Below are 26,015 nucleotides of genomic sequence, written 5' to 3'. Positions count from 1 at the left end.
ATATTGATATACAGGAGATTTGATGACACCAAATGTACAGTTTTCCAATTTTGTTTTTTTCACATTTTTATTCCTACTATGGGATTTACAAACTTCTGTGCTGCAGTACACTATACAAGACTTACATTAGGCCTCTCGTTACCATGTGAACACATCTGCAGAACAATTGTGTTGTATATTTGTCACTGAAGAAGGGGTGAAGCATATCTGATCTGGGCTCTCCCACACATGACCTATTAGATTATTACACAGGAAGGAGGTCATGTGAGAAATCTGCTGACTGTACACTGTATAACCATTAAGCCTGGTGCCTTGTGTGCACTTTTTTGCTTCACTTCATCTGCTGTGCCTTTCTATCTCAATGGGCCAGGATCCTGGTGACCTAGGGGCAACACACTCATAGGGCCATGGAACGTGTGTAACATTCATGTTGTATGGTACTTATCCCATGGTAAAGTGTTGTGTGTGGCAAGTGTCCAGTATGTGTTATGTGCATGTGTCTGGTCTGTCTTGTGTGGTATTATGTGCCCAATGTGTCTTGTGTAGCATGTGTCCAGTGTGTTGTGTGTCTTGTGTGTGTGTGGCATGTGTCCAGTGTGCGTGTGGTATGTGTCCAGTGTGTCCTATGTGTGTGTAAGCATGTGTCCTGTGTGTCTTGTGTGTGTGGCATGTGTCCAGTGTGTGTGTGGCATGTGTCCAGTGTGTGTGTGGCATGTGTCCAGTGTGTGTGTGTGGCATGTGTCCAGTGTGTGTGTGTGGCATGTGTCCTGTGTGTCTTGTGTGTGTATGGCATGTGTCCAGTGTGTGTGTGGTATGTGTCCAGTGTGTCCTATGTGTGTGTAAGCATGTGTCTGGTGTGTCTTGTGTGTGTGTGGCATGTGTCCTGTGTGTCTTGTGTGTGTATGGCATGTGTCCAGTGTGCGTGTGGTATGTGTCCAGTGTTTCCTATGTGTGTGTAAGCATGTGTCTGGTGTGTCTTGTGTGTGTGTGGCATGTGTCCAGTGTGTGTGCGTGGCATGTGTCCAGTGAGTGTGTGGCATGTGTCCAGTGTGTCTTGTGTGTGTGTGGCATGTGTCCTGTGTGTCTTGTGTGTGTATGGCATGTGTCCAGTGTGCGTGTGTGGTATGTGTCCAGTGTGTCCTATGTGTGTGTAAGCATGTGTCTGGTATGTCTTGTGTGTGTGGCATGTGTCCATTGTGCGTGTGGTATGTGTCAAGTGTGTCCTATGTGTGTGTAAGCATGTGTCTGTTGTGTCTTGTGTGTGTGGCATGTGTCCAGTGTGTCTTGTGTCTGTGTGGCATGTGTCTGTTGTGTCTTGGTTGTGTGGCATGTGTCTGCTGTGTCTTGTGTGTTACATGTCTCTTGTGTGTGTGCCATGTGTCTGATGTGCCTTGTGTGTGTGTGCCGTGTGTCCGGTGTGTTTTGTGTGTGGCATGTGTCTTCTGTGTCTTGCGTGGATGGCATGTGTCCAGTGTGTCTTGTGTGTGCGTGGCATGTGTTTAGTGTGTCCTGTGTACGTGGCATGTGTCGGTGTGTTGTGTGTTGTGTCCAATGTGTCTTGTGTGCATGTGACATGTGTCCGGCTTATAAGTGTAGAAAGTGTGTGACCAGGAAGGGAGACGTGTGCCATACGTGTTTGTGGTGTGTTTGGTATTGGTCTATTGTATCTGCCCACATGTCTGAATTTATTTTAGTATTTTGTCAACAACAAAAGACAATTACCTGTCGCAGCTAGTCCTGGAGCCAACAAGAGGGGGGGCACTGCTGGACCTTATCTTTACCAACAGACCTGATAGGGTATCAAAACTACAGGTTGGGGGGAACCTGGGGAATAGTGATCATAATATCATTGATTTTGTATTACGCTTTACTAAGAGCGTTAGTGAAAGGGCAACCAACACTCTAAACTTCAGGAGGGCAAATCTTCAGCAACTGAGGGAAGACCTTAAAGGCATAGACTGGGATAATGTTTTCAAAGACAAAAGCCCCCCCAAAAAATGGGACGTTTTCTCATATATTCTGAAAAAGTCCTGTGAGAAACACATATCTTATGGGAAAAAGCATAAGAGGAACAAGAAAAACCCTATGTGGCTAACTAGTCTTGTAATGAAAGCAATAAGCGAGAAAGATAAAGCGTTTAAGGTGCTAAAACGTGAAGGTAGCGATGAGGCATTACAGGATTATAGAGAGAAAAATAAATCCTCTAAAAAGCAGACAAAGGCCGCAAAAATAGAGACTGAGAGAAATATTGCCAGGGAGAGCAAAAATAATCCCAAATTATTTTTCAAGTATATAAATGATAAGAAACTAAAAACAGAGAGTGTGGGTCCCCTTAGAAATAACATGGGGGTCATGGTGGAAGGAGATGAGGAAAGGGCAAATCTACTGAATGTCGCCTTCTCAACTGTCTTTACCCAGGAAAATCCCCTGGTGGAAGACACAATGAGGAATAATGTAAATTCTTTTTATAATGTCAACAGTTTAATCCAGGAAGAGGTACGGCGCCGCCTCGCAACCACTAAGATAGATAAATCACCGGGGCCAGATGGCATACACCCCCGGGTTCTGCATGAACTATGTACCGTGATAGACAGACCGTTATTTTTAATATTTGAAGATTCACTGAGGACTGGTTATGTTCCACAGGACTGGCGCATAGCAAATGTGGTACCAATATACAAAAAAGGATCAAATAGCGATCCTGGAAACTACAGACCCGTGAGTCTAACTGCTGTGGTGGGGAAAATATTTGAGGGGTTTGTTAGAGATGCTATCCTGGAGTATCTCACTGTGCACAACCTTATAACCCAGCGTCAGCATGGGTTTATGAGAGATCGGTCCTGTCAGACTAATCTGATTGGTTTCTACGAGGAGATAAGTTCAAGACTGGATCTGGGGGACGCTGTGGATGTTGTATATCTGGACTTCTCAAAGGCATTTGACACCGTGCCACATAAAAGGTTGGTATATAAAATGAGACTGCTGGGAGTAGGAGAAAATCTGTGTATTTGGGTAAGTAATTGGCTTAGTGATAGAAAACAGAGGGTCATCATTAATGGCACATTCTCAGATTGGGTTGATGTTACCAGTGGAGTGCCACAGGGGTCAGTATTGGGGCCACTTCTTTTTAATATTTTTATTAATGACCTTGTAGTGGGTTTACACAGTCAAGTTTCAATATTTGCAGATGATACTAAGCTGTGTAAAGTAATAAATACTGAGGTCGATAGTTTAGCATTACAGAGGGATTTGTGGAAGCTTGAGGAGTGGCCAGAGAAATGGTTGATGAGGTTTAATGTAGATAAATGTAAAGTTATGCACTTGGGCCATGGAAACAAAAAGTATAATTATGTTCTAAACGGTCAATTACTTAGTAAAACTGAAGCTGAAAAGGACTTGGGGGTATTGGTGGATGGTAAACTTAATTTTAGTGACCAGAGCCAGGCGGCTGCTGCTAAAGCAAATAAAATTATGGGATGTATCAAGAGAGGAATAGATTCTCATGATAAAGACATAGTTTTGCCCTTATACAAATCCCTGGTCAGACCACACATGGAATATTTTGTACAGTTTTGGGCACCAGTGTATAAAAAGGATATAGTAGAGCTGGAACGGGTGCAGAGGAGAGCAACCAGGATTATTAGGGGAATGGGGGGATTAGAATACAATGACAGATTACAAAATTTGGGATTATTCAGTATAGAAAAAAGACGACTGAGGGGAGACCTCATTACAATGTACAAATACCTGAACGGACAGTACAAGGATCTCTCCAAAGATCTTTTTATACCTAGGCCTGTGACCAGGACAAGGGGGCATCCTCTACGCCTAGAGGTGAGGAGGTTCTACCATCACCATAGACAGGGGCATCCTCTACGCCTAGAGAAGAGGCGGCTCTACCATCACCATAGACAGGAGGCATCCTCTACACCTAGAGGAGAGGAGGTTCTACCATCACCATAGACAGGGGACATCCTCTACACCTAGAGGAGAGGAGGTCCTACCATCACTATAGACAGGGGTCATCCTCTACACCTAGAGGAGAGGAGGATCTACCATCACCATAGACAGGGGGCATCCTCTACACCTAGAGGAGAGGAGGTTCTACCATCACCATAGACAGGGGTCATCCTCTACACCTAGAGGAGAGGAGGTTCTACCATCACCATAGACAGGAGGCATCCTCTACACCTAGAGGAGAGGAGGTTCTACCATCACCATAGACAGGGGTCATCCTCTACACCTAGAGGAGAGGAGGTTCTACCATCACCATAGACAGGAGGCATCCTCTACACCTAGAGGAGAGGAGGTTCTACCATCACCATAGACAGGGGCCATCCTCTACACCTAGAGGAGAGGAGGTTCTACCATCACCATAGACAGGAGGCATCCTCTACACCTAGAGGAGAGGAGGTTCTACCATCACCATAGACAGGGGCCATCCTCTACACCTAGAGGAGAGGAGGTTCTACCATCACCATAGACAGGAGGCATCCTCTACACCTAGAGGAGAGGAGGTTCTACCATCACCATAGACAGGGGCCATCCTCTACACCTAGAGGAGAGGTGGTTCTACCATCACCATAGACAGGAGGCATCCTCTACACCTAGAGGAGAGGAGGTTCTACCATCACCATAGACAGGGGGCATCATCTACACCTAGAGGAGAGGAGGTTCTACCATCACCATAGACAGGGGGCATCCTCTACACCTAGAGGAGAGGAGGTTCTACCATCACCATAGTCAGGGGGCATCCTCTACACCTAGAGGAGAGGAGGTCCTACCATCACCATAGACAGGGGGCATCCTATACACCTAGAGGAGAGGAGGTTCTACCATCACCATAGACAGGAGGCATCCTCTACACCTAGAGGAGAGGAGGTTCTACCATCACCATAGACAGGGGGCATCCTCTACACCTAGAGGAGAGGAGGTTCTACCATCACCATAGACAGGGGGCATCCTCTACACCTAGAGGAGAGGAGGTTCTACCATCACCATAGACAGGGGGCATCCTCTACACCTAGAGGAGAGGAGGTTCTCCCATCACCATAGACAGGGGAATCCTCTACACCTAGAGGAGAGGAGGTCCTACCATCACTATAGACAGGGGTCATCCTCTACACCTAGAGGAGAGGAGTATCTACCATCACCATAGACAGGGGGCATCCTCTACACCTAGAGGAGAGGAGGTTCTACCATCACCATAGACAGGGGTCATCCTCTACACCTAGAGGATATAAGGTTCTACCATCACCATAGACAGGAGGTATCCTCTACACCTAGAGGAGAGGAGGTTCTACCATCACCATAGACAGGGGGCATCCTCTACACCTAGAGGAGAGGAGGTTCTACCATCACCATAGACAGGAGGCATCCTCTACACCTAGAGGAGAGGAGGTCCTTCCATCACCATAGACAGGGGACATCCTCTACACCTAGAGGAGAGGAGGTTCTACCATCACCATAGACAGGGGGCATCCTCTACACCTAGAGGAGAGGAGGTTCTACCATCACCATAGACAGGGGGCATCCTCTACACCTAGAGGAGAGGAGGTTCTCCCATCACCATAGACAGGGGAATCCTCTACACCTAGAGGAGAGGCGATTCTACCATCACCATAGACAGGGGGCATCCTCTACACCTAGAGGAGAGGTGGTTCTACCATCACCATAGACAGGGGGCATCCTCTACACCTAGAGGAGAGGAGGTTCTACCATCACCATAGACAGGGGGCATCCTCTACACCTAGAGGAGAGGCGATTCTACCATCACCATAGACAGGGGGCATCCTCTACACCTAGAGGAGAGGCGGTTCTACCATCGCCATAGACAGAGGCATCCTCTACACCTAGAGGAGAGGTGGTCCTACCATCACCATAGAGAGGGGCATCCTCTACACCTAGAGGAGAGGCGATTCTACCATCACCATAGACAAAGGTTCTTTACTGTAAGAGCAGTGAGACTATGGAACTCTCTGCCACAGGAGGTTGTTATGGCCGACTCTATGTACATGTTCAGGAGAGGCCTGGATGCCTTTCTGGAGAGAAAAAATATCACGGGTTATGGGGATAAAACATTTATTTAATGGTTAAAGGTTGGACTTGATGGACTTGCGTCATTTTCCAGCCTTATATACTATGATACTATGATCTGTTCTGGGGTCGGACATGATTTAGGTGACTCTTATACAGGTGGGGGCGACTCCATCTGCTCAGGACGGTTGTTTGGATGGATATATAGACAGATACATAGACAGACAGACATATCACACAGCTCCGGAGCGGACGCTTTCCCCAGTCTTTGCTTGTATTGCAGCGATGATTTTAATGTGTAAGTTACAGCCAGACATCTCCAACCATAGGCACAACATTGGATTTACACCATTTACTCAAACGTAACAAAATAATCTGCAATTTCTTAGCAGTTGTGGGTTTTTTGTCTTTCCATTATTTTTTTTTTTACAAAACATTTTATAAATATTTTTACAAAATGTATACAAAGTAATTGATGAGACAATCGATACAAACAAATGCAGATCAGTAAGGGTTAAACCCCAGGAAATGACATCAATGAAATACAAGGCGAAGCCTCCGCTCACACATTTACTGCTTCTCCGGTTAAAGTCTCTTAAAGGAAATGTCAGTTCATGGGGGTTGGTACTAGGGGGCTGCCTGGTGTGTGCAATGGAGGATGGGAAAGGTAACAGAGGGCTTTTCCAAATTAGGATTTCCTGTGTCTTAGTAACTGATATTTACCTCTTTCTTCTGTAACCTAGATGATGAGCCTCCAGTCTACAGCTGTAGGGAAACTATAACTCCCAACATGCCCTGATAAGCTGTGACAGTATGATGGGAATGGTATGTAGGGACTAGGACACCCTGTCAGGTCGTCTCGTGGGACACCATCTCAGGTCAGTTCATGGGACGCCATCTCAGGTCATCTCGTGGGACATCATCACAGGTCAGCTCATGGGACGCCATCTCAGGTCAGCTCGTGGGACGCCATCTCAGGTAGTCTCGTGGGACGCCATCTCAGGTCGTCTCGTGGGACGCCACCTCAGGTCGTCTCGTGGGACGCCACCTCAGGTCAGCTCGTGGGACGCCATCTCAGGTCGTCTTGTGAGACACCATCTCAGATCACCTCAAAGGACACCATCTCAGGTCAGCTCATGGGACACCATCTCAGGTCAGCTCATGGGACACCATCTCAGGTAGTCTCATGGGACACCATCTCAGGTCAGCTCATGGGACACCATCTCAGGTAGTCTCATGGGACACCATCTCAGGTAGTCTCATGGGACACCATCTCAGGTCAGTTCATGGGACACCATCTCAGGTCAGTTCATGGGACACCATCTCAGGTCAGTTCATGGGACACCATCTCAGATCACCTCAAAGGACACCATCTCAGGTCAGCTCATGGGACACCATCTCAGGTCAGCTCATGGGACACCATCTCAGATCACCTCAAAGGACACCATCTCAGGTCAGCTCATGGGACACCATCTCAGGTCAGTTCATGGGACACCATCTCAGATCACCTCAAAGGACACCATCTCAGGTCAGCTCATGGGACACCATCTCAGGTCAGCTCATGGGACACCATCTCAGATCACCTCAAAGGACACCATCTCAGGTCAGCTCATGGGACACCATCTCAGGTCAGTTCATGGGACACCATCTCAGGTAGTCTCATGGGACACCATCTCAGGTCAGTTCATGGGACACCATCTCAGGTCGTCTCATGGGACACCATCTCAGATCACCTCAAAGGACACCATCTCAGGTAGTCTCATGGGACACCATCTCAGGTCAGTTCATGGGACACCATCTCAGGTAGTCTCATGGGACACCATCTCAGGTCAGCTCATGGGACACCATCTCAGGTCAGTGCATGGAACACCATCTCAGATCACCTCAGAGGACACCATCTCAAGAGGAAAGTAAATGAAGAAAATAAAGCTGGGAAGACAACAACAGATATAAGGCAGGGGTTGTTCTTAAATGTCTGTGAAAAGCAAGAAAGAAAGCAATTTTCATCCTCAAAAGTTTCCTCATAGTCCCTATTCTATGTCCAATGAAGGTTTTTTAGTGAGATGGAGACTCTACTGGTTACATAGCCAAGAGCTGACATAGTCCCAGAATGAAGACTAGTGAATTTATTAATTATCAAGACCTCTAATCAGATGAAGAAGACCTCTAAAACTAACCCTACTGTAGATAGTTACCAGCTAAACCCTTCCCTGACCTTCCTCATAACCAGAGTGAGAGAAGATTGGAATTCTATCTACATGAATGTCCGCTCCTGATCTTCCAGCCATTAGGGTGCGTTAGTCCCCATAGATTTTGGTTATATTCACTTTTGGTGGGAAAAAAAAGACCTTGATAAATTGTCCATTGAGGCCAGTTCTAGGCTGTATTCACACATTGCAGATTTGGTCAGTATTAGTTAAAGGGGTTGGTTACTGTTAAAGGGGTTGTCACTTAATAATCACTTTATATTCACAGGATGGTTAGCACTGGGTCCCTAATTGTTATGAGAGGAGAGGTCCGGTCTGTTGTGCATTACTGTTGTGAGTCCATTCAACTTTATTCTCATCTGGGTCTTGGACCAGGATCATGAGGATCCGTTATATGTCTCATTATGTGACCAGGGACCCCATATATGTGTATATGATGAATCATGGTCATGTGACTATACACATAGAACTGACATTACCTTTAGAACATCGAAATGTTACAACGTTACAAAATAATCCAAATGTTTCCATAAACTTGGCACAAATCAAAACAAAAAATGATTGATGTGAACGTCCAACAAGATCGCATGGGATAGTGAGAGGGTTTCCCACATTCCTTTTCCGTCAACTACGGCCGCTATCGTCTCATGTAGTAATATCCAAAACAGATTTCAAGACAATAAAGTAGATCTGCTCACTAAACATAATCAGCAATGTATAAAGGCAGCATATGATGACAGTAAACCGATCTCAAAAAGAACGTGTCACCAGAATTTACAACATTAAAGGGCATCTACCACCAGGATGAAGGGCTGTATGCAAATGAGCCTGAGGAGCTCCAGGCTTAATAGGTGTCAATGGAACCTGGACCCTGTCAGGCTCATTTACATACAGTCCTTCATCCTGGTGGTAGGTGTCCTTTAAACTAGAAGTCCCCTCAGGAAGAGGATGAAATGTCCTTCCTAGAATTCCCTCTTTAATGTGAAATCTCACCCGATTACCTAGAAAAAAAAACTCCTCTAAAGCCATGAGAGAAGAGTCATATTTCGCCAGAGACGAGTCATGTTAAGAGGCAACAAGGGACGCCCCAACCTTCAGTTTTATAGCAGCTACAAACAGTATCATATGAAAGATAAGAATCTCATCTTTCCCATTCCTAGCTATGTTTTTAACCGCCCGTATCTCCGGTTTTGTAGCTCACAGAAGCACAAGCCTAATGTGATTTGAAAGATGAGAGTCTTATCTTTAAAAAAACGCTAAAAAAAAACATTCCTAGATACTATAGAAATGAAGATAGGGGTGTCTGAAGTAACATTCCCTCTGCAGCCTCAAGACTTAACGCATCTCAGACAAAATATGACTCTTCTCTGCTCATTGTCACATGACTTTGGAGGAGATTTTTTAATAGGTAAACGGGTGAAATGTCACACAAAATCGGGAATTCTGGAAAGGATATTTCATCCCTACGAAAGAGGACCAGTAGCTTAACGGGGTGAAATCTAATGACAAAATCCTGTCAAGGGAACCTATCAGACCTCGCTCTATGTGCTGGGTATATACAGAGATGTAGGAAAAAAGCAGGAATCCAAAAATCCCCATGTAACTTTTTGACAAATGACTATTATAACTCTGGGGCAGCTACCGGGGGACAAGTATAACTAATAAGCCCTCAACCATAAGCCAGGACTTTTCATAATGCCTTTAATAGTTACACTTGATCCCTTTAAGAGACAGAAACACATACACGGAGTACTACACAAACATTCATCTACGGACTCACATTTTGGCTCTCGCTTCATCTAGCAGAATCAACCTGAAACCGCTGAATAAAGTCTATAGACTGATAATGTGATAATATCTCCAGATATATAAGGAGTAGAACATTTACACTATGGTGTATGGAATGGGATTGTCTTCAGGGGTGACCCCATTATTGTGGCCCTGTAGGTGGAGTTTGAATGAGTTGGACTGGTATGGGCCATCATTATCTGATAGTAGCCGGCTCCATGATCTCTGGGAGATTATCTCTGGATAGGCCATCAATAGTGATTCCTGGCCGACAACATTAAAGAGAATCTACCATCAAAACCGAGCATGGATAAACCAGCGACACTCATAGAGCCAGGCAACGGGATGTAGTCTTCTTATTCCTCACTTTCTAGATCTCTGCTTGCTGTCATTCTATAGGAATATTCATTGTTTACTTCCTGTGGATAAAAAGGCTGGTTATACCTCTGGTCATGTGATGTCACACAGGTGCACAGCTCATTATATACCGGGTCATGTGATGTCATTATTTCCCTAGTCATAACGGGATAAAACGAGCCGCGCACCTGTGTGACATCACATGACCAGGGATATAATGAGCAGTGTACCTGTGTGACATCACATGACCAGGGATATAAAGAGCCGTGCACCTGTGTGACATCACATGAACAGGAATTTAAGGAGCCGTGCACCTGTGTGACATCACATGACCAGGGATATAACAAGCCGAGCACCTGTGTGACATCACATGACCAGGGATATAACGAGCCGTGCACCTGTGTGACATCACATGACCAGGGATATAAAGAGCCGTGCACCTGTGTGACATCACATGACCAGGGATATAAAGAGCCGTGCACCTGTGTGACATCACATGAACAGGAATATAAGGAGCCGTGCACCTGTGTGACATCACATGAACAGGAATTTAAAGAGCCGTGCACCTGTGTGACATCACATGACCAGGGATATAACGAGCCGAGCACCTGTGTGACATCACATGACCAGGGATATAAAGAGCCGTGCACCTGTGTGACATCACATGACCAGGGATATAAAGAGCCGTGCACCTGTGTGACATCACATGACCAGGGATATAAAGAGCCGTGCACCTGTGTGACATCACATGAACAGGAATATAAGGAGCCGTGCACCTGTGTGACATCACATGAACAGGAATTTAAGGAGCCGTGCACCTGTGTGACATCACATGACCAGGGATATAACGAGCCGAGCACCTGTGTGACATCACATGACCAGCAATATAATTAGACGTGCACCTGAGTGACATCACATGAACAGGAATATAACGAGCCATGCACCTGTGTGACATCACATGACCAGCAATATAATTAGCCGTGCACCTGTGTGACATCACATGACCAGGAATATAACGAGCCGTGTACCTGTGTGACATCACATGACCAGCGATATAATTAGCCGTGCACCTGTGTGACATCACATGAACAGGAATATAACGAGCCATGCACCTGTGTGACATCACATGACCAGCGATATAATTAGCCGTGCACCTGTGTGACATCACATGAACAGGAATATAACGAGCCGTGCACCTGTGTGACATCACATGACCAGCGATATAATTAGCCGTGCACCTTAGTGACATCACATGACCAGCGATATAATTAGACGTGCACCTGAGTGACATCACATGACCAGCGATATAATTAGACGTGCACCTGTGTGACATCACATGACCAGGAATATAACGAGCCATGCACCTGTGTGACATTACATGACCAGCGATATAATTAGCCGTGCACCTGTGTGACATCACATGAACAGGAATATAACGAGCCATGCACCTGTGTGACATCACATGAACAGGAATATAACGAGCCGTGCACCTGTGTGACATCACATGACCAGCGATATAATTAGCCGTGCACCTGAGTGACATCACATGACCAGCGATATAATTAGCCGTGCACCTGAGTGACATCACATGACCAGCGATATAATTAGCCGTGCACCTGAGTGACATCACATGACCAGGGATATAATTAGACATGCACCTGAGTGCACGAGAGGAAGTAAACACGGAAGATTCCTGTTGGGAGACAGCAAGAAGAGATCTAGAAAACTGTGAGAAATTGATACAAAATGTTTATTTGAAAAAGGTCTTTTCATCATACAAACAATATCATGTTTTTGCTGAAATCAGAAGACCCCTTTAATCACCTATTCTATTGAGAGGTCATAAATATATATAAGATGGAAACCCCCTTTAATGGTCATTAGGATCCATTAGGAAACAGATGGGCCTTGATAATAAACAGATATCCCAAAGCTGATGTGAACAGAGTCTAATACAAGGCAGAGCTGTCATTAGAAGATCCTTCATACAACCGCTCACCTCCTACGTTCTACTCTTCAGTATGTAATTGCCATGATAACAAAACTTTTATTTTCTAAATACTTATCATCTTGATGTTATGACTCAATTGCAAAAATTATAATTTCATCTCCAAATTTAGACAATTGCACCTATGAACTAGATAGGGACTGTGACAAATTATGTTGTGCAAGTATTAGTGGCTGAGATCAGATCTGATCTGTGCAGCCACATGGAGGACAATGGGGCCAGTCAGTAGACTGTAAGGGTGAAGACACACATGGCGTTTTTGGGCCGTTTTTACTAAGTGCGTTTTCAGATAGTAAAAAACGCATGCGTTAAAAAACGCATCCGGTTTTTAAAAACGCATGCGTTTTTTGAAAACGCATCCGTTTTTGTCCGTTTTTATTGCGCAAATACGGAAAAACGGACAAAAATGCATGCGTTTTCAAAAACGCATGCGTTTTTAAAAACCGGATGCGTTTTTTAACGCATGCGTTTTTTACGATCTGAAAACGCAGTTAGTAAAAACGGCCCAAAAATGGCCCAAAAACGCCATGTATGTCTTCACCCTAAAGGTGAATTGTGAGTAAAGTCACAATTTATCAATACAGGCAGTCCCCGGGTTACATACAAGATAGGGTCTGTAGGTTTGTATAATTGTAACCCCAGCCAAAAATTTTTGGGTGTCTGTCAAAATTGTATTTTAAAAATGTTGGGTTGTCATAAGAACCAGGATTAACAATAAAGCTTCATTGTAGACATCATTTATAACTGTTGCAGCTGATCATTGTAGCCTAGGACTAAAGTACAGTAAGTTACCAAAATCCAGATTGTAACTAGGGGTCGTCTGTAAGTCGGGTGTTCTTAAGTAGGGGAACGCCTGTATATGAAAATGTGGCTAACACCAACAAGGTCCATTTAACACCCACAGAGCAACTTTTCCAGAGACATAAACCGCTCACAGACTGAAAGATCTTCCCCCTGGCCAGTTGGAAACTTATGGATACGGAGGAATCCCTAGAAAGTTGTGTGAAATGACGGGTATAGTATTCTATGTGATAGATAGTTTACAGATACTTATCTAATACCTAATGTTGTTAGGATATGCCATCAACTTCTGAAACCGCGATTGTGACTACATCAGTGATCGCTAGAAGCAAGTAATATGGCTTCTTCCAGAGGTCACATAGTCATAATCTGTAATGGTCAATATGAGGAAAGGAGTAGGAAAGAGACAAAGGTTCTCCAGTGTCCTAGCATCTTAGGATCGGACCCCTAATGATCAGTATTAACAGCGTGTCCTAGACGTTGCTCAGTGTATGGGCTGAGACAACCACTTGAGGCAAAGTTTACTATGTGTTTACACTGTGTTAACGTCAGGCTTACATTAGATGTAAAGACAATGGGGCTCATTTACTAAGGGCCCGTATCGCTCATTCTCGACGGGTTTCCAGAAAATTACCGATTTGCGCCATTTTGCCCCCTGGGTTTTTGGCGCACCGATTGTGTTGCATCGGTGCCGGCTTTCACGCGACAGAAATTGGGGGGGGGGGGCGTGGCTGTCGGACAACCCGACGGATTCGGAAAAAACGCGGAATTTAAAAAGGAAATTGTGTCGCAAGATCAGCTCTTACATGCACCGGGAAGAAGCAGGACCTCGGCCCAGCAGTGACACCTGGTGGATATCGGGCGCACGACCTTGGTGAATCCCGGCAGACCCGAATCAGCGTCGGACAACGCACCGCGGGATCGCGACTGGACCGGGTAAGTAAATGTGCCCCAATGGGTATAAACGCCTTATGGATTTTAGTTGGAGCCTTTAACTGAGATGTGAAGCAGAACAAAGGACGTACTTACTAGAAGGGGAGTCCAAGCAGATGCTAAGGCCGTGTTCACACATGACATTTGAATTGCAATTACATTGCAATAACGCAAACGCACTGTAAACGCAATTCCAGCACCACATGTGAATGCGGCATAAAGGTCAGCCCTGTGCAGGCTCTCTCTATGCTTAAAGGGCTTTCTCTGGATAAAATATTAATGGAATAGATAAAGCAATATTAGATTGTTGTGGTCACCCCCCCTCCCCCACAATAGAATGAAACAGGAAACAGTCAGCGCCATTCTCTGTGTAGTGGTCAGAGTTGTTCAGTGCAGATGCATTTGAATGCAGTGACTTGTTTCAGCCACTACAATGAAAACGGCGCTGTCTGTTTTCTGTACCATTCTCAGTTTTCCTCTGTTGATCTTTATGGGTTGTTGGGTATCGACCCCAAACCAATCTGTAATTGAGGCAAAACATGGCCCACTCCATCCAAAGTAAGCTGGAAGGACACAAGAAGTCCAATGTCCTGCTGACCAGGGGTCACATGACCCTCAGCTCCCTGCAGCAAACATCAAACTTTAACAGGGTAGGTATAATATGGATGACCCTAATAGGGTCTTATACTTACCCTGTAACATGTAAATTTGGCCAACCCATTTAGCTATGGACTTTTAAGTCTAGACAGGGTTCATATTTCTGGCAATTTTAGCAAAAAATAAGTCATGGAATAGCCGTGATATTCTTCACACAGACTACAGGTTGCACAGAAAAACCAAGTCCATGTGATGGCATAAAACAGAATTTCTATGTTTGGTTATTTCCGTTCCTTTTAACAATTATTGCTATTAATCTATTTACATGTGAATCGTTACCATCGTGTCTATGGTCAGATCTGGACTGACGGCCCCCAGACTGTGGGAGGAATAAGCAATGTCCTCTCCTGCTATGATCAGTAACAATGAGCTGCACTTCTATGTATGAAATGTGCTACAATGTATTGCTTACAACAGAGAGGATTCTCATGTGCATCATACACAATAAACCATCCGAAACATGTGCAGGACACAGGGGATACACACGCAACGCTACAGAGAAAGTGATCGACTCCTAATCTATTCTGTATGATAAATGTTCTATGGTACAAAGAGTCTCTGGACGCAAAAACTTGTTGGGGCACTTCTATAACATTTCAGTAAAGGTGCAATCTCTCAAGCCAAATTGGGGTTATAATTCTAAAATTAGAGGTGTTAATTAATAATTATAATTCCTTTATTATTATTAGGTGTTGTTAATAGTATGTAAGTCACTGCCTGCTGCGTAGAACTTAGGCTGCGGTCACACGTGGCGTTTTGAACCCGTTTTTGGCCTGTTTTTAAGCAGTCCGTTAAAAAACGCATGAGTTTTTGAAAAACGCACGTGTTTTTTGAAAACGCATCCGTTTTTGACCAGTGTTAATTAAGGTAATTGAGAAAAACTTTTTTTTTTTAAAATGCATGCGTTTTTTTACCGACTGCTTAAAAACAGGCCAAAAACGGTGTCAAAACGCCATGTGTGTTCGCACCCTTGGCCGATTTTATTTTGTTGGCTTTATGATGCTCTTATCAAAGGAATTTTCCAGGCATAACATATTAAAGGCTTATCCATCATTTTTTTATTTTTTTTATTTAAAGGATCTGAAACAAGTTAGCAAGTTAATCCCTATCCACTACACAGCACTGGGGTATCTCCACCACTCACATTCACTGTCTTAGTGAGCGTCAGAGATAACAGAGAAGTATTAATGAATTGAGAAGTAAGACGCATGATCGACTTGTGGCTCTACCCATTAATAAAAATGGAAATATCAGGCTCCCAGTCATTGGACCCTCGTCAATCAATTTGTTATCCCCAATCCTGAGCATAGGGGTTAACTTGCTAACTTAATACAACAACATCCATTAGAAAGAAAATAAATGTCTGATTGCAAGGCGTCCCCCGCAAAAGGCACATTAGGGGTTCACAGGTTTCCCTCATCTTCCCTATACAACACTGGACTACAGGGATCAGCTCTTCCTGCAAGCGGTCCCAGAAGTCCTATAGAAATCAATGGAGCTCAGGAAGAATCTGGACATGAACTCTACTGACTTTTATGGGACTTCCAGGCTGGTGTGCAGGAAGACAAGACGATCTTGGAAGACTTGTACTGCAGTACAGGGCAGCTGAGAGGGACTTGCGGTACTTTATTCTATTGATCATAGTCAAACCATCTCAGACAATCAGATATTTATCATCCTCTCTATGGATAAGGGATACATTAGTTCAATAAAAAATAACTTTAATATGAGATTTATGGGGGAGCCTTACCCGGCAGCCTGTCATTCAGCAAATATGTACTTCTGCAGCCAGCTCTGCTACATAGTGGACAGAACCAGAAGTGGATAGCTCAGTCTATTGTGTTGCAGGCTATTTGTTCTGGACTGGATCCATTCACTATGTAATGTTGGGGGCCACTAGGTGTCACATCCCACACAATCTCATATTAATGGATAAACCCTTAATATGATGTACCTGGAAACCATGAGGTAGTTTAAAACCCACCTCCTGTCTTATTAAAGGCAAAGGCTATGCCTCTTTCTCTCCCCCATGATTTACACTGCAGCTCTGCTTCCTCTTGCTCACAATGTGATCTTGAAGTACTTGGCTCTGTAGTTGATTTCCACTACAAAAGAAACATCATCAGTAAGAAAAATAAATAAATAGGTAAACGTTAGACGTAAAGAAAGGGGTTACACTGTGAATTAGGAAATGCAACATATGCAGAATATGTCTCACAATATGGAAGGAACTCTGTCTCTTCTATGTGGCAGTGTTTCACCTGACGCTAAAGAAATAAAGCTGCATCGGATTTGCAACAGAGATTGCATCTTTAATGAAAATGTGCAAAAAAAAAAAAGAGAACAGATATTGTGTAAATCCTTGTATCACTAACGAGACCTGCTTCTCCAGATCCATCCTGATTGTCTATAGCAGGCTTGCTTTCATTCAGTAATGGCCGCCGTGAGCCGCTGTCATTCTGGCTTGTGAATGAAGTCACTATCGCTCTCCAGTCACGGGTGGCATGCATCCCACAGACAAATGTGAACCTTGTCCTCTAGCAATGTAATATACTATTTACAGCCGCTTCTAAAACCGAATCAGTTTCTGTCGCGCCTTCTCTAGAATCAGAAATGGGTTTGTCCGTGCAGTTCTCCTCCAGTGATGGGGGCGACGGTTTAACAAATTGTAAATCTGATGAATTGCTCCCGGAAGTGTCACTTTTGAAGTGCTTTGCGCTCAGTTTCAGTTCCAGGACGTTTCTGACCGTCGCCTTTACTGTCTCGCTTGACGTTTTGCAAGGTTTTCCAGGGCTTGCGTTGGAGACATCTCTTAGTTTGCAGGCGGCGTCTTGTGAAGGTCCTGCCGCTTTCCCCCGGGAATGTCCTACATCACCCGTCTCCTTATCTGAGCTAGAAACAGGTTCTGTAATCGGAACATTGGCAACAGGTTCTGACTTCTTAGACGTCTGACACGAAGCGTCGGGATCTGGAGAACACTCGGTGTACTTGCGCTTCAGTTTATAAAGGCTAACAAAAAGTTGCTTTTGCGGTAAAAGACTTGTACACGTCAACTTACTATCTGTGTTAAGGCGTTCTTTATCCTCGGAGGGGTCATTGGGTTTATGTGATGCTGAATTGTTCTTAGGCACTGATAGTGGGGCGTCTTGTACGTTACCCACACTTGACTTGTCTTCAGAATCATCAACCATCGGACAATCATCTGATAAGTTTGGGTCTGGATCTGGGTCTGGATCCTGACTGCTGAGAACCTTCTCATCTGAGTGTTCTTCAAATTTACCAATGCAGCAAAACTCCGACAAGTAGCCATCTGTGGAAAAGAGGACGTGTTTTATCACAACTCTTAACAGTTCATTCTGAGCATAGATGCATATTTCAAAAAAATTTTGACAAATTTTAGACCGTGTTCACAAACTGCGCTTGAAGTGCTTCAGATTGGAGCTGCTCCCTAACATAGAGGCGTTTAGACCTAAATGACTGCATTCGGCAACCAAAAGCACAGCTATTCCCTTGCAAACCGGCAAAAAATGTGATGCTAGTTTCCAAACCTGAGCATTTAGGTCTAAACGCATTTGTGGATGCACTTGAATTGCGTTTCAAAATGCAGTGCAAGTGAAACGTGTGAACGTGGCCTCTAATGGAGTTTTTTGGACCATACATATTTAGGACCATAGGACATGGTTGAATGTATAATCACTGGAGCCTGGGAACACTGATGATCAGCAGACTTAGGGCTCGCAAGGCAACGTTGACTGTCCTGTAGAGAATAGGTCTATCCAGAATGTGTGATAGAGGTCAGCGTTGTCATTAAGTGAAAGAGAATAAATATACACAGCCCAGAAAAACCCTAAAAAATTGTCCTCCTGTGAACATAGATTATGATTTGGGATTTTATTTATGGCTACCGTTGGCAGCCATATTATCACAAACTTACCTTGCCAAGTATATTCTGCTACAGCCATCCCAGACGTACAGGCAGAAAGGTCAGCTAACTAAATGTGAAAATCTTTCCTGGTGACATATTTAGTTCTGACCTTCATTTACGGTACTTTCTTTGCTAATTATGCAAACCACAGTCACTCATGTTATCCTGACAGTGGAAGTGAAAGGTTTCCCTCATTAAGCATATAGGCTCTAATGGGTCAGCTTGCCTGTCATCTGTCACTCAAGAGACTCCTGTGGATTTCATTCCTCCTGCTTGCACTTTGCATCATAATGTATAAAGGTAAATTTAGGCATATACAAATCTACATGTAATATCATCAATTGTACTCATATTGCACAACCATCAGACCACCTCTCTGTCTTCTATGCCCAGCCGCTTTGGGATCATTTTGAACATATAAAAAATATAGCATAAGATATAGAGCTTCTCTGCCCAGGGTAACTAACAAGGATTAGGGAACTCTCTCTTACCTTTTAAAAGTGTATTTTCTCTCAGCTATCATTCTATCATCTTTATATTGGTTATTATTAATGTCATCTCATACATACTTCAAGAAAAGCGAATAATTTAGTTTTTTTCTAGAAGGAAAACAGAAAACTATGCCTTCAGTTCCACCGTTAAAGGTAATCTACCCTCAGGATAAACCAGGGACATTACTCATAGATCCAGGCACCGTGACTGTGGGAATCTTCTTATATTTCTTATCCAAAGATACCAGAACCCCTTCGTGCTGTAGCTTTACAGACAGTTATACTGCCGCCCCCCCTCTGCACTTACCTTTGCCTGATGTAATCTCAGAAGTTTCAGCACGTAGTGGGAGTGGGCAAGTGCTCCTGCACAGTGTGAGTCTGCAGCATGGAAGGGCTATGGTAACACCCCCACCCCAGAGTCATGCAGATTCATTAAAATGATTTCATAAGTTGATTATAGAAGAAAGAAGGCCATGGATAACAAATATAAAAGTAGATTATCACAGTCTCTCACTGTCCCTGGTTTATCATGATGAATTTTGAAGGAAGATTTCCTTTAAGAATAATAGCGACCTTGTACAGGGAATAAGTCACACCACTGAATTTCATACATACGGAAAATATTTGATATTGTGGCTCAATCATAAGTTATGTCACAAGGATTCATGAAAGCCAGATGTGACCTTCTAAAAGGCATCGCTGGAGGCACATTTTACCTTTATTCCATCAAGTAAAACTTACTTTTTTTGCCAACTCATTTATCAGACGTAAGTATGGCCTTCACACACATGCAAGGGAGACACATTCCCTCTCCTGTCCAAAATCTACAGATTCTGGTATAAAACTCACCAGGGTCGACCAACGCCATCCGCTTCTCCCGTGTGAGTGTGGCTCTTTCCTCCTGGTTGAACATTCGGTCTAACATCACCATCTCTGCGGAGGGCGTGATCCGCTACAGTAATGACACAGACAACAGAGTCCTTTAACAAATATTACAGATATTGGTGCATCTACTGCTTTTTGCTAGAAGTGATACATACAGAACGTATATACGTCCCCCGGCGCGGTACGATGCAGCACACGTCTGGCACCGTGCTGCCCCATGCCTGGGAAAAGATAGGACATGTCCTATCTTTTCCTGTAATATGGCGCTGTGCTCGTGTATCTCTATGGAGAGGGGTGGGGGCGAGCAGCGCTCACCCCCTCCTCCTCTCCCGTCCGCCAACGAGTCACGGTCACGCGTTGGTGTGAATGTAGCCTTACACTTTAGAAACTCAGACACAACACAGACTTCTATAAAACTGTATCTACATTACACACCATTGCATCTTCTAATAGCAGTAAGTGGTACTTGTTGAGCATCGCCTGGGTCTTCTTTAAAAGATGGGTAGCGGCAGTCTCAAATTCATTATCCACTGGAAAATAAAATAAGGATGATGAGCTATAAACAGCGCAAACATTTTTTGAAGAGTTCTAGTAACTGGTCTGAGCACATATCAAAACCAACAAAAACCCTTTTATTCCTTAATCTTCGTGATATTAACACACACTCATAGACCTAACAGGACCCGCTTCATCTAATGACTGCCCCGCCCCCCACCAGGTAGGGATGTCCCTTCCCTACATCTTCCTACATCTCTTTTGTGGCTCCCTGGTACAGGGAGACCCCTCCCATTTCCCAAATATCTGGCCAGATGCAGGCTTGAACGAGAAGGACTAGAGTGAAGCGGGAAATGGAACAGAGTAAATATGTGTCATCTTTTTTTTTCCCTACTCCACCCTGGCCCCTGGGGTCCCCCACAGCTCACGAAAACAGTGGTCCAAGGTACTTCCATCGGACCCCTCATCGTTCCCCGAGATGAGTTCCGCGGCGAAGAGCCCGAAGGTGGTACCTCGGACCCTATTGGACCCCCTGTTCTCATGATTTGTGGGGGACCCATCACTGAGAGCCCCACCAATCAGTTAGGCCCTATACACTTGTTTTGTGGGAAAACCCCCTAAAGGACATCTACCACCAGGAAGAAGGACTGTAAAACATGCACACTGACGTACTGGTGTGCGTCCCCTCTGGCAGGATCATTCTTCGTTTAGTTTCTTATTTCCTGGCTTTTACAAAAAAAAGACTTTAAAAATTATGGAAATGATCCTGGGGGCTTCAGGCTAAATTAACGTCTATGGTCCCCGGTCTCTTTTTTTTTTTTTGTAAAAACCAGGGCATAAGAAACTAAAAGAAGCTCAGGTCTGCAGCGCTGGGGTCCTGGGTTCAAGTCCCAGGGTCAACATCTGCAAAGAGTTTGTATGTTCTTTCCGTGTTTGCGTGGGTTTCCTCCGGGTCCTCCAGTTTCCTCCCACACTCCAAAACATACTGGTAGGTTGATTAGATTGTGAGCTGCATTGGGGACAGGGGCCAATTTGGCAATTTCTGCACAGCGCTGCATAATATGTGTGCGCTGTATAAATAAAGAATTATTATTATATAGTGGCGACCCACCTTGTAGCAGATCCTCGTCAGAGGGCAGTGATCCTTGAAATACATGGTATGGGAAAAGCCTTTCACACACATTGTCCAAAGACTGGAATTTGCTTCTATCTGGCTGCAGGGAGCATTCCTGTTCTTTACGCAAATGTTGAAGAAAACTGGGGGGGAGGGGGGGGAATTACATTCAAGAGTTTAGGACACAATAATTGTACCTAATGAAAGACAGAAATACTTTACACCTACAGGGCTTCTTTAGTAAGTTGTTTTGTGACCGGTCTCCTCAGTAAACCAGGGCGCCCTTCAATCTATTAATAAAACAGAATATTAAATCATTTTTTTAAGAAGATTTTCTGCCGCCTAATCAGGACATGTGTTGTTAAAGGGAACCTGTCATCAGAAGCTCTTTTTCTTGTTCCCTCATGCCCCCATAGAGAATAGTGAACACATTGCCAAAGAGTTTTTATTGTACAACTGGCTTTTTCTGGAAAAAAAGATAAGTTAGATGAAAGTTTACCTTTTTGTATGCAGGGCTGTGTCCCATGTCCCATGGGAGTGGCCAGTGAGGAGTAGTGCCCCCGTCGCCACCTTTTGGAAACCGCTCTATCATGCATCGATTCCAAATAATGAAAAACCTCCCATCTCCCCCATATCTCCTCCCCTTCCCGGTCGCTTCTCCCCTCAGGACGTCATACATGTCTGCGCCACTCCTCACTGGCCACTCCCATGGGACACAGGGCACAGTTTTACCATAAAAACTCTCCTGATGACAGGTTCCCTTTAATAGAATAATTGAACTGTTAAAATTGTATTTACTGTAGGTTGGCTAACTGTTTCTATATTTTATACTTTATATAGACTATATATATGTGTGCGTACTTCCACGAATATATTTTAAGTTAGTATTTACCTCCGTATTCTGCAGTGCCATCAGAGCTTCTTTCGACAATGATAAATGATGATGTAGCTGTTTACTTCCAGCACCGTGATCTGCAAAAACAGAAATCTTTTTTTATACATTGATAAGCTTTAATAGCGCTATTACATGTTGTGGTAACCACTCACTGTTCACCGGTAAGTAGTGCGTAGGTTTCTCACTTACTAAATTAGGCCTCTTTACACAAACATATGAAAACGGCGATATGCTACCTGCACCATTTTCATACGGGTAACACTTGGCCGCATTCATATCAATGAGCAATACATACCGCACCGTGAGCAAGACATAAAAAATTATACGTGATCTGCGACCAGGTCACGGCCCCCATAGACTGATATGGCTCCTAGACAAGGTGAGGTGAGCGCACAGTGACCAAGTCGGGCAGTAGCTTGTCTGCCTTTGGAGGGGGGTGAAGAGTGCTGACCCCTCCCCCCACCTGCTCCGGTCCCTGCGCTCACCCGGGATCCGCTCCCTGGTCATGTGATGGCATAGGTGCATGTCTTATTACATCCCTGGTCATGTGATGTCACACAGGTGCACATCTCATTATATTACAGAGAGAAATCAGATCTGCGTGTTATGGCAAACCGTGCACCTGTGTGACATCACATGACCATGGATATAATGAGCAGTGCACCTGTGTGACATCACATGACTGGGGATATAATGAGCTGTGCACCTGTGTGACATCACATGATCAGGAATATAACGAGCCGTGCACCTGTGTGACATCACATGACCAGGAATATAACGAGCCGTGCACCTGTGTGACATCACATGACCAGGAATATAACGAGCCGTGCACCTGTGTGACATCACATGACCATGGATATAATGAGCAGTGCACCTGTGTGACATCACATGACTGGGGATATAATGAGCCGTGCACCTGTGTGACATCACATGACCAGGAATATAACGAGCCGTGCACCTGTGTGACATCACATGACCAGGAATATAACGAGCCGTGCACCTGTGTGACATCACATGACAGGGAATGGTTTATTTCCACAGGGAGTAAACAAGGAAGCTTACTGTACAATGACAGCAAGCAGAGATCTAGAAAACCGTTTATTGGAAAGTTGTATAACTTTTCATTATACAAACAACATCAATTATTTGCTGAAAGTGGACAAACCGTTCAAACCACATGCAGAAGTGATAAACTTTATATGTCACTTTATCTGTTAGTATTGATCAATGAGGCCACTATATATATTTTTCTTACTTCTGTTACCTTACCTGTACCATGTGGACCTGGTCCAAATGACACTTCTTATTGGGGGTCATTTACTAAGGGCCCGATTCGCGTTTTCCCGACGTGTTACCCGAATATTTCCGATTTGCGCCGATTGTACCTGAATTGCCCCGGGATTGTGGCGCACGCGATCGGATTGTGGCGCATCGGCACCGGCATGCGCGCGACGGAAATCGGGGGGCGTGGCCGAACGAAAACCCGACGTATTCGGAAAAACCGCCGCATTTAAAAACCGAAAAAGTGTCGCTTGGGGAGCGCTTACCTTCACCTGGTCCGAGATGGTGCATTCCAGCGCGATGAGATGACTTTCAGCGCAGCAGCGCCACCTGGTGGACGGCGGAAGAACTACATTCATAAATCCCGTCCGGACCCGAATCCAGAGCAGAGAACGCGCCGCTGGATCGCGACTGGACCGGGTAAGTAAATGTGCCCCATTGTCTTACATAATGAGGACAGGTTGTGTAAGTAGCACTCATTACAAACGATCTGATACCTAGTCATGTAAAAGGACACACTATACCTGGGATATTTGACTGACCTTCTTGGTTTTTCATTAATAAACCAGCTGAATGATGATTCTGAAACGTCTTCTGATTCTAGAACAAAGAAGTACAACATAGGGTAATGTCCATCACTATGTAACTTTATGTTAGCAACAAAAAAGTCAAGTCACTGTATTTAAATATTTAATCTTGTCATTTGCAGCAATCATCAGTGACATCTGTATTAAAGGAAACCTACCATATGATTTGATGCATTATCAAGCAAGCATCCCTTGAGAATGTTGTAGCTACACTGATGCAGATACATATCTTGTTTAATCCCTGTGCTGAGTGGTTTTGCTTCAAAAAACAATTATAAAATTATGATAATGAAGTTCTATCGCTTCTGTGCCTGTGCTCAGTGCTTTTCCTTGTACATTAGTTATGCACTGCACCACTGTTCTCCCTGCCAGGCAGAATAATCAATTGTGTATTATGTGTAATGTGGATCCAGCTTTCCCAAGGTCCTGAATTTTATAATTGTTTTTTTCAGCAAAACCACTCAACTGGGGGATTAAACAAGATATGTTTCTGCATCAGTGTAGCTACAAGCATTCTCAAGGTATGTTTGCTTCATAATGCATCCAATCAAATGGTAGATTTTCTTTAAAGTCCCAAGCTGCACTCACAATTCTGCCAGATCAGCGAATTGTTCTGCCTCCAGATCTATTTATACAATTTGTTTTTCTTACTGTACATGAGATCCCAGTACAGGGTCTGACACATTGGATCATCAGAGATTTCTGCTCTTGGCAGACAGTGAACTCCTTGGAGATTTCAGCTCTGAAGTTTGTAATTATCAAAATATTGTTGAATTATATTGCAGACAGTAACCAAGGATGAATACATATAAATGTTTGAAATATACCTTACTTCACATCTCTGAACAGACTTGGAATATATTGTTGACCAAGTCCGGCAATGGGTGAATTAAAGGGGTTGTCCAGGGCTTGAAAATGTGTCTGCATTCTTCCAAAACAGTTCCATACCAGACCATAGGTGATGTGTGGTATTGCAGCTATGCTCCATTCATTTCTATACAGCTGAGCTGCAATACTGGCACAAGCCGTGATCAGGGACTACGCTAATTTTGGAAGAAAGCATGCCATGTTTTGAAACCTCAGCACACCTCCTCTAAAGGGGTTATAACAACTTTGATAACAATCTGATCTGTGGGGTCCGACTGCTGGAAACGTACCTCTGCAGTTGACGAAAATAGGGAGCTGTTCTCACTAATTGATAGAGCGGCAGGTGAAATGTGTATCCAATCGATACCACAGGAGTGGCGGATAATGACAAGCACAGCGCTCAGTTATCTTAAGCACTCCCATTCACTACAGTGTCAGAGATACTGTGCTCACCAATTTCTCACACTCCTACGCTACTTAATGGAGCAACTTGTCCTGCTCCACTCGATAGTGAAAATGGTTTCTTGTGAACTGCTGGGATCAATTCTTATGAACAGCTGCGGACCCGCAGATAGGGGGCAACAATCAAAGTTGGTACAACCCATTTGAAACCCAAATGTAACTCCAGATGAAGCCGTATGTCAGTTTTAATCCAGAAATCCTCCATGCAGTAAAATCAGTATATTCT

General features: G+C 44.2%; 2 protein-coding genes across 5 annotated transcripts in view; both read right to left on the bottom strand.

Moving 5' to 3' along the window:
- The window catches only part of LOC140121060 (uncharacterized), a 325,444-nt gene that overhangs the window by 12,071 nt on the left and 287,358 nt on the right, over window positions 1-26,015 (bottom strand). The window lies entirely within an intron of this gene.
- The window catches only part of BICRAL (BICRA like chromatin remodeling complex associated protein), a 32,197-nt gene continuing 20,682 nt past the window's right edge, over window positions 14,501-26,015 (bottom strand). The window contains exons 5-11 of one of the 3 annotated variants that reach the window (XM_072140220.1): window positions 24,398-24,473; window positions 22,590-22,669; window positions 21,926-21,987; window positions 21,695-21,840; window positions 20,524-20,618; window positions 20,053-20,155; window positions 14,501-18,097 (exon numbers count right to left, since the gene is read on the bottom strand). In XM_072140220.1, coding sequence (XP_071996321.1) covers window positions 17,325-18,097; window positions 20,053-20,155; window positions 20,524-20,618; window positions 21,695-21,840; window positions 21,926-21,987; window positions 22,590-22,669; window positions 24,398-24,473 — 1,335 coding nt within the window. In that variant the 3' untranslated portion in view covers window positions 14,501-17,324. The remainder of the gene's footprint in view (window positions 18,098-20,052; window positions 20,156-20,523; window positions 20,619-21,694; window positions 21,841-21,925; window positions 21,988-22,589; window positions 22,670-24,397; window positions 24,474-26,015) is intronic. The other 2 variants (XM_072140217.1, XM_072140219.1) reach the window with 2 other exon arrangements.

Source organism: Engystomops pustulosus, chromosome 3 (genome assembly GCF_040894005.1).
Source record: "Engystomops pustulosus chromosome 3, aEngPut4.maternal, whole genome shotgun sequence".
Lineage (NCBI taxonomy): Eukaryota > Metazoa > Chordata > Amphibia > Anura > Leptodactylidae > Engystomops > Engystomops pustulosus.
The sequence above is the reverse complement of the archived record's forward strand: the minus strand, read 5'-3'. Positions and strand labels throughout refer to the sequence as shown.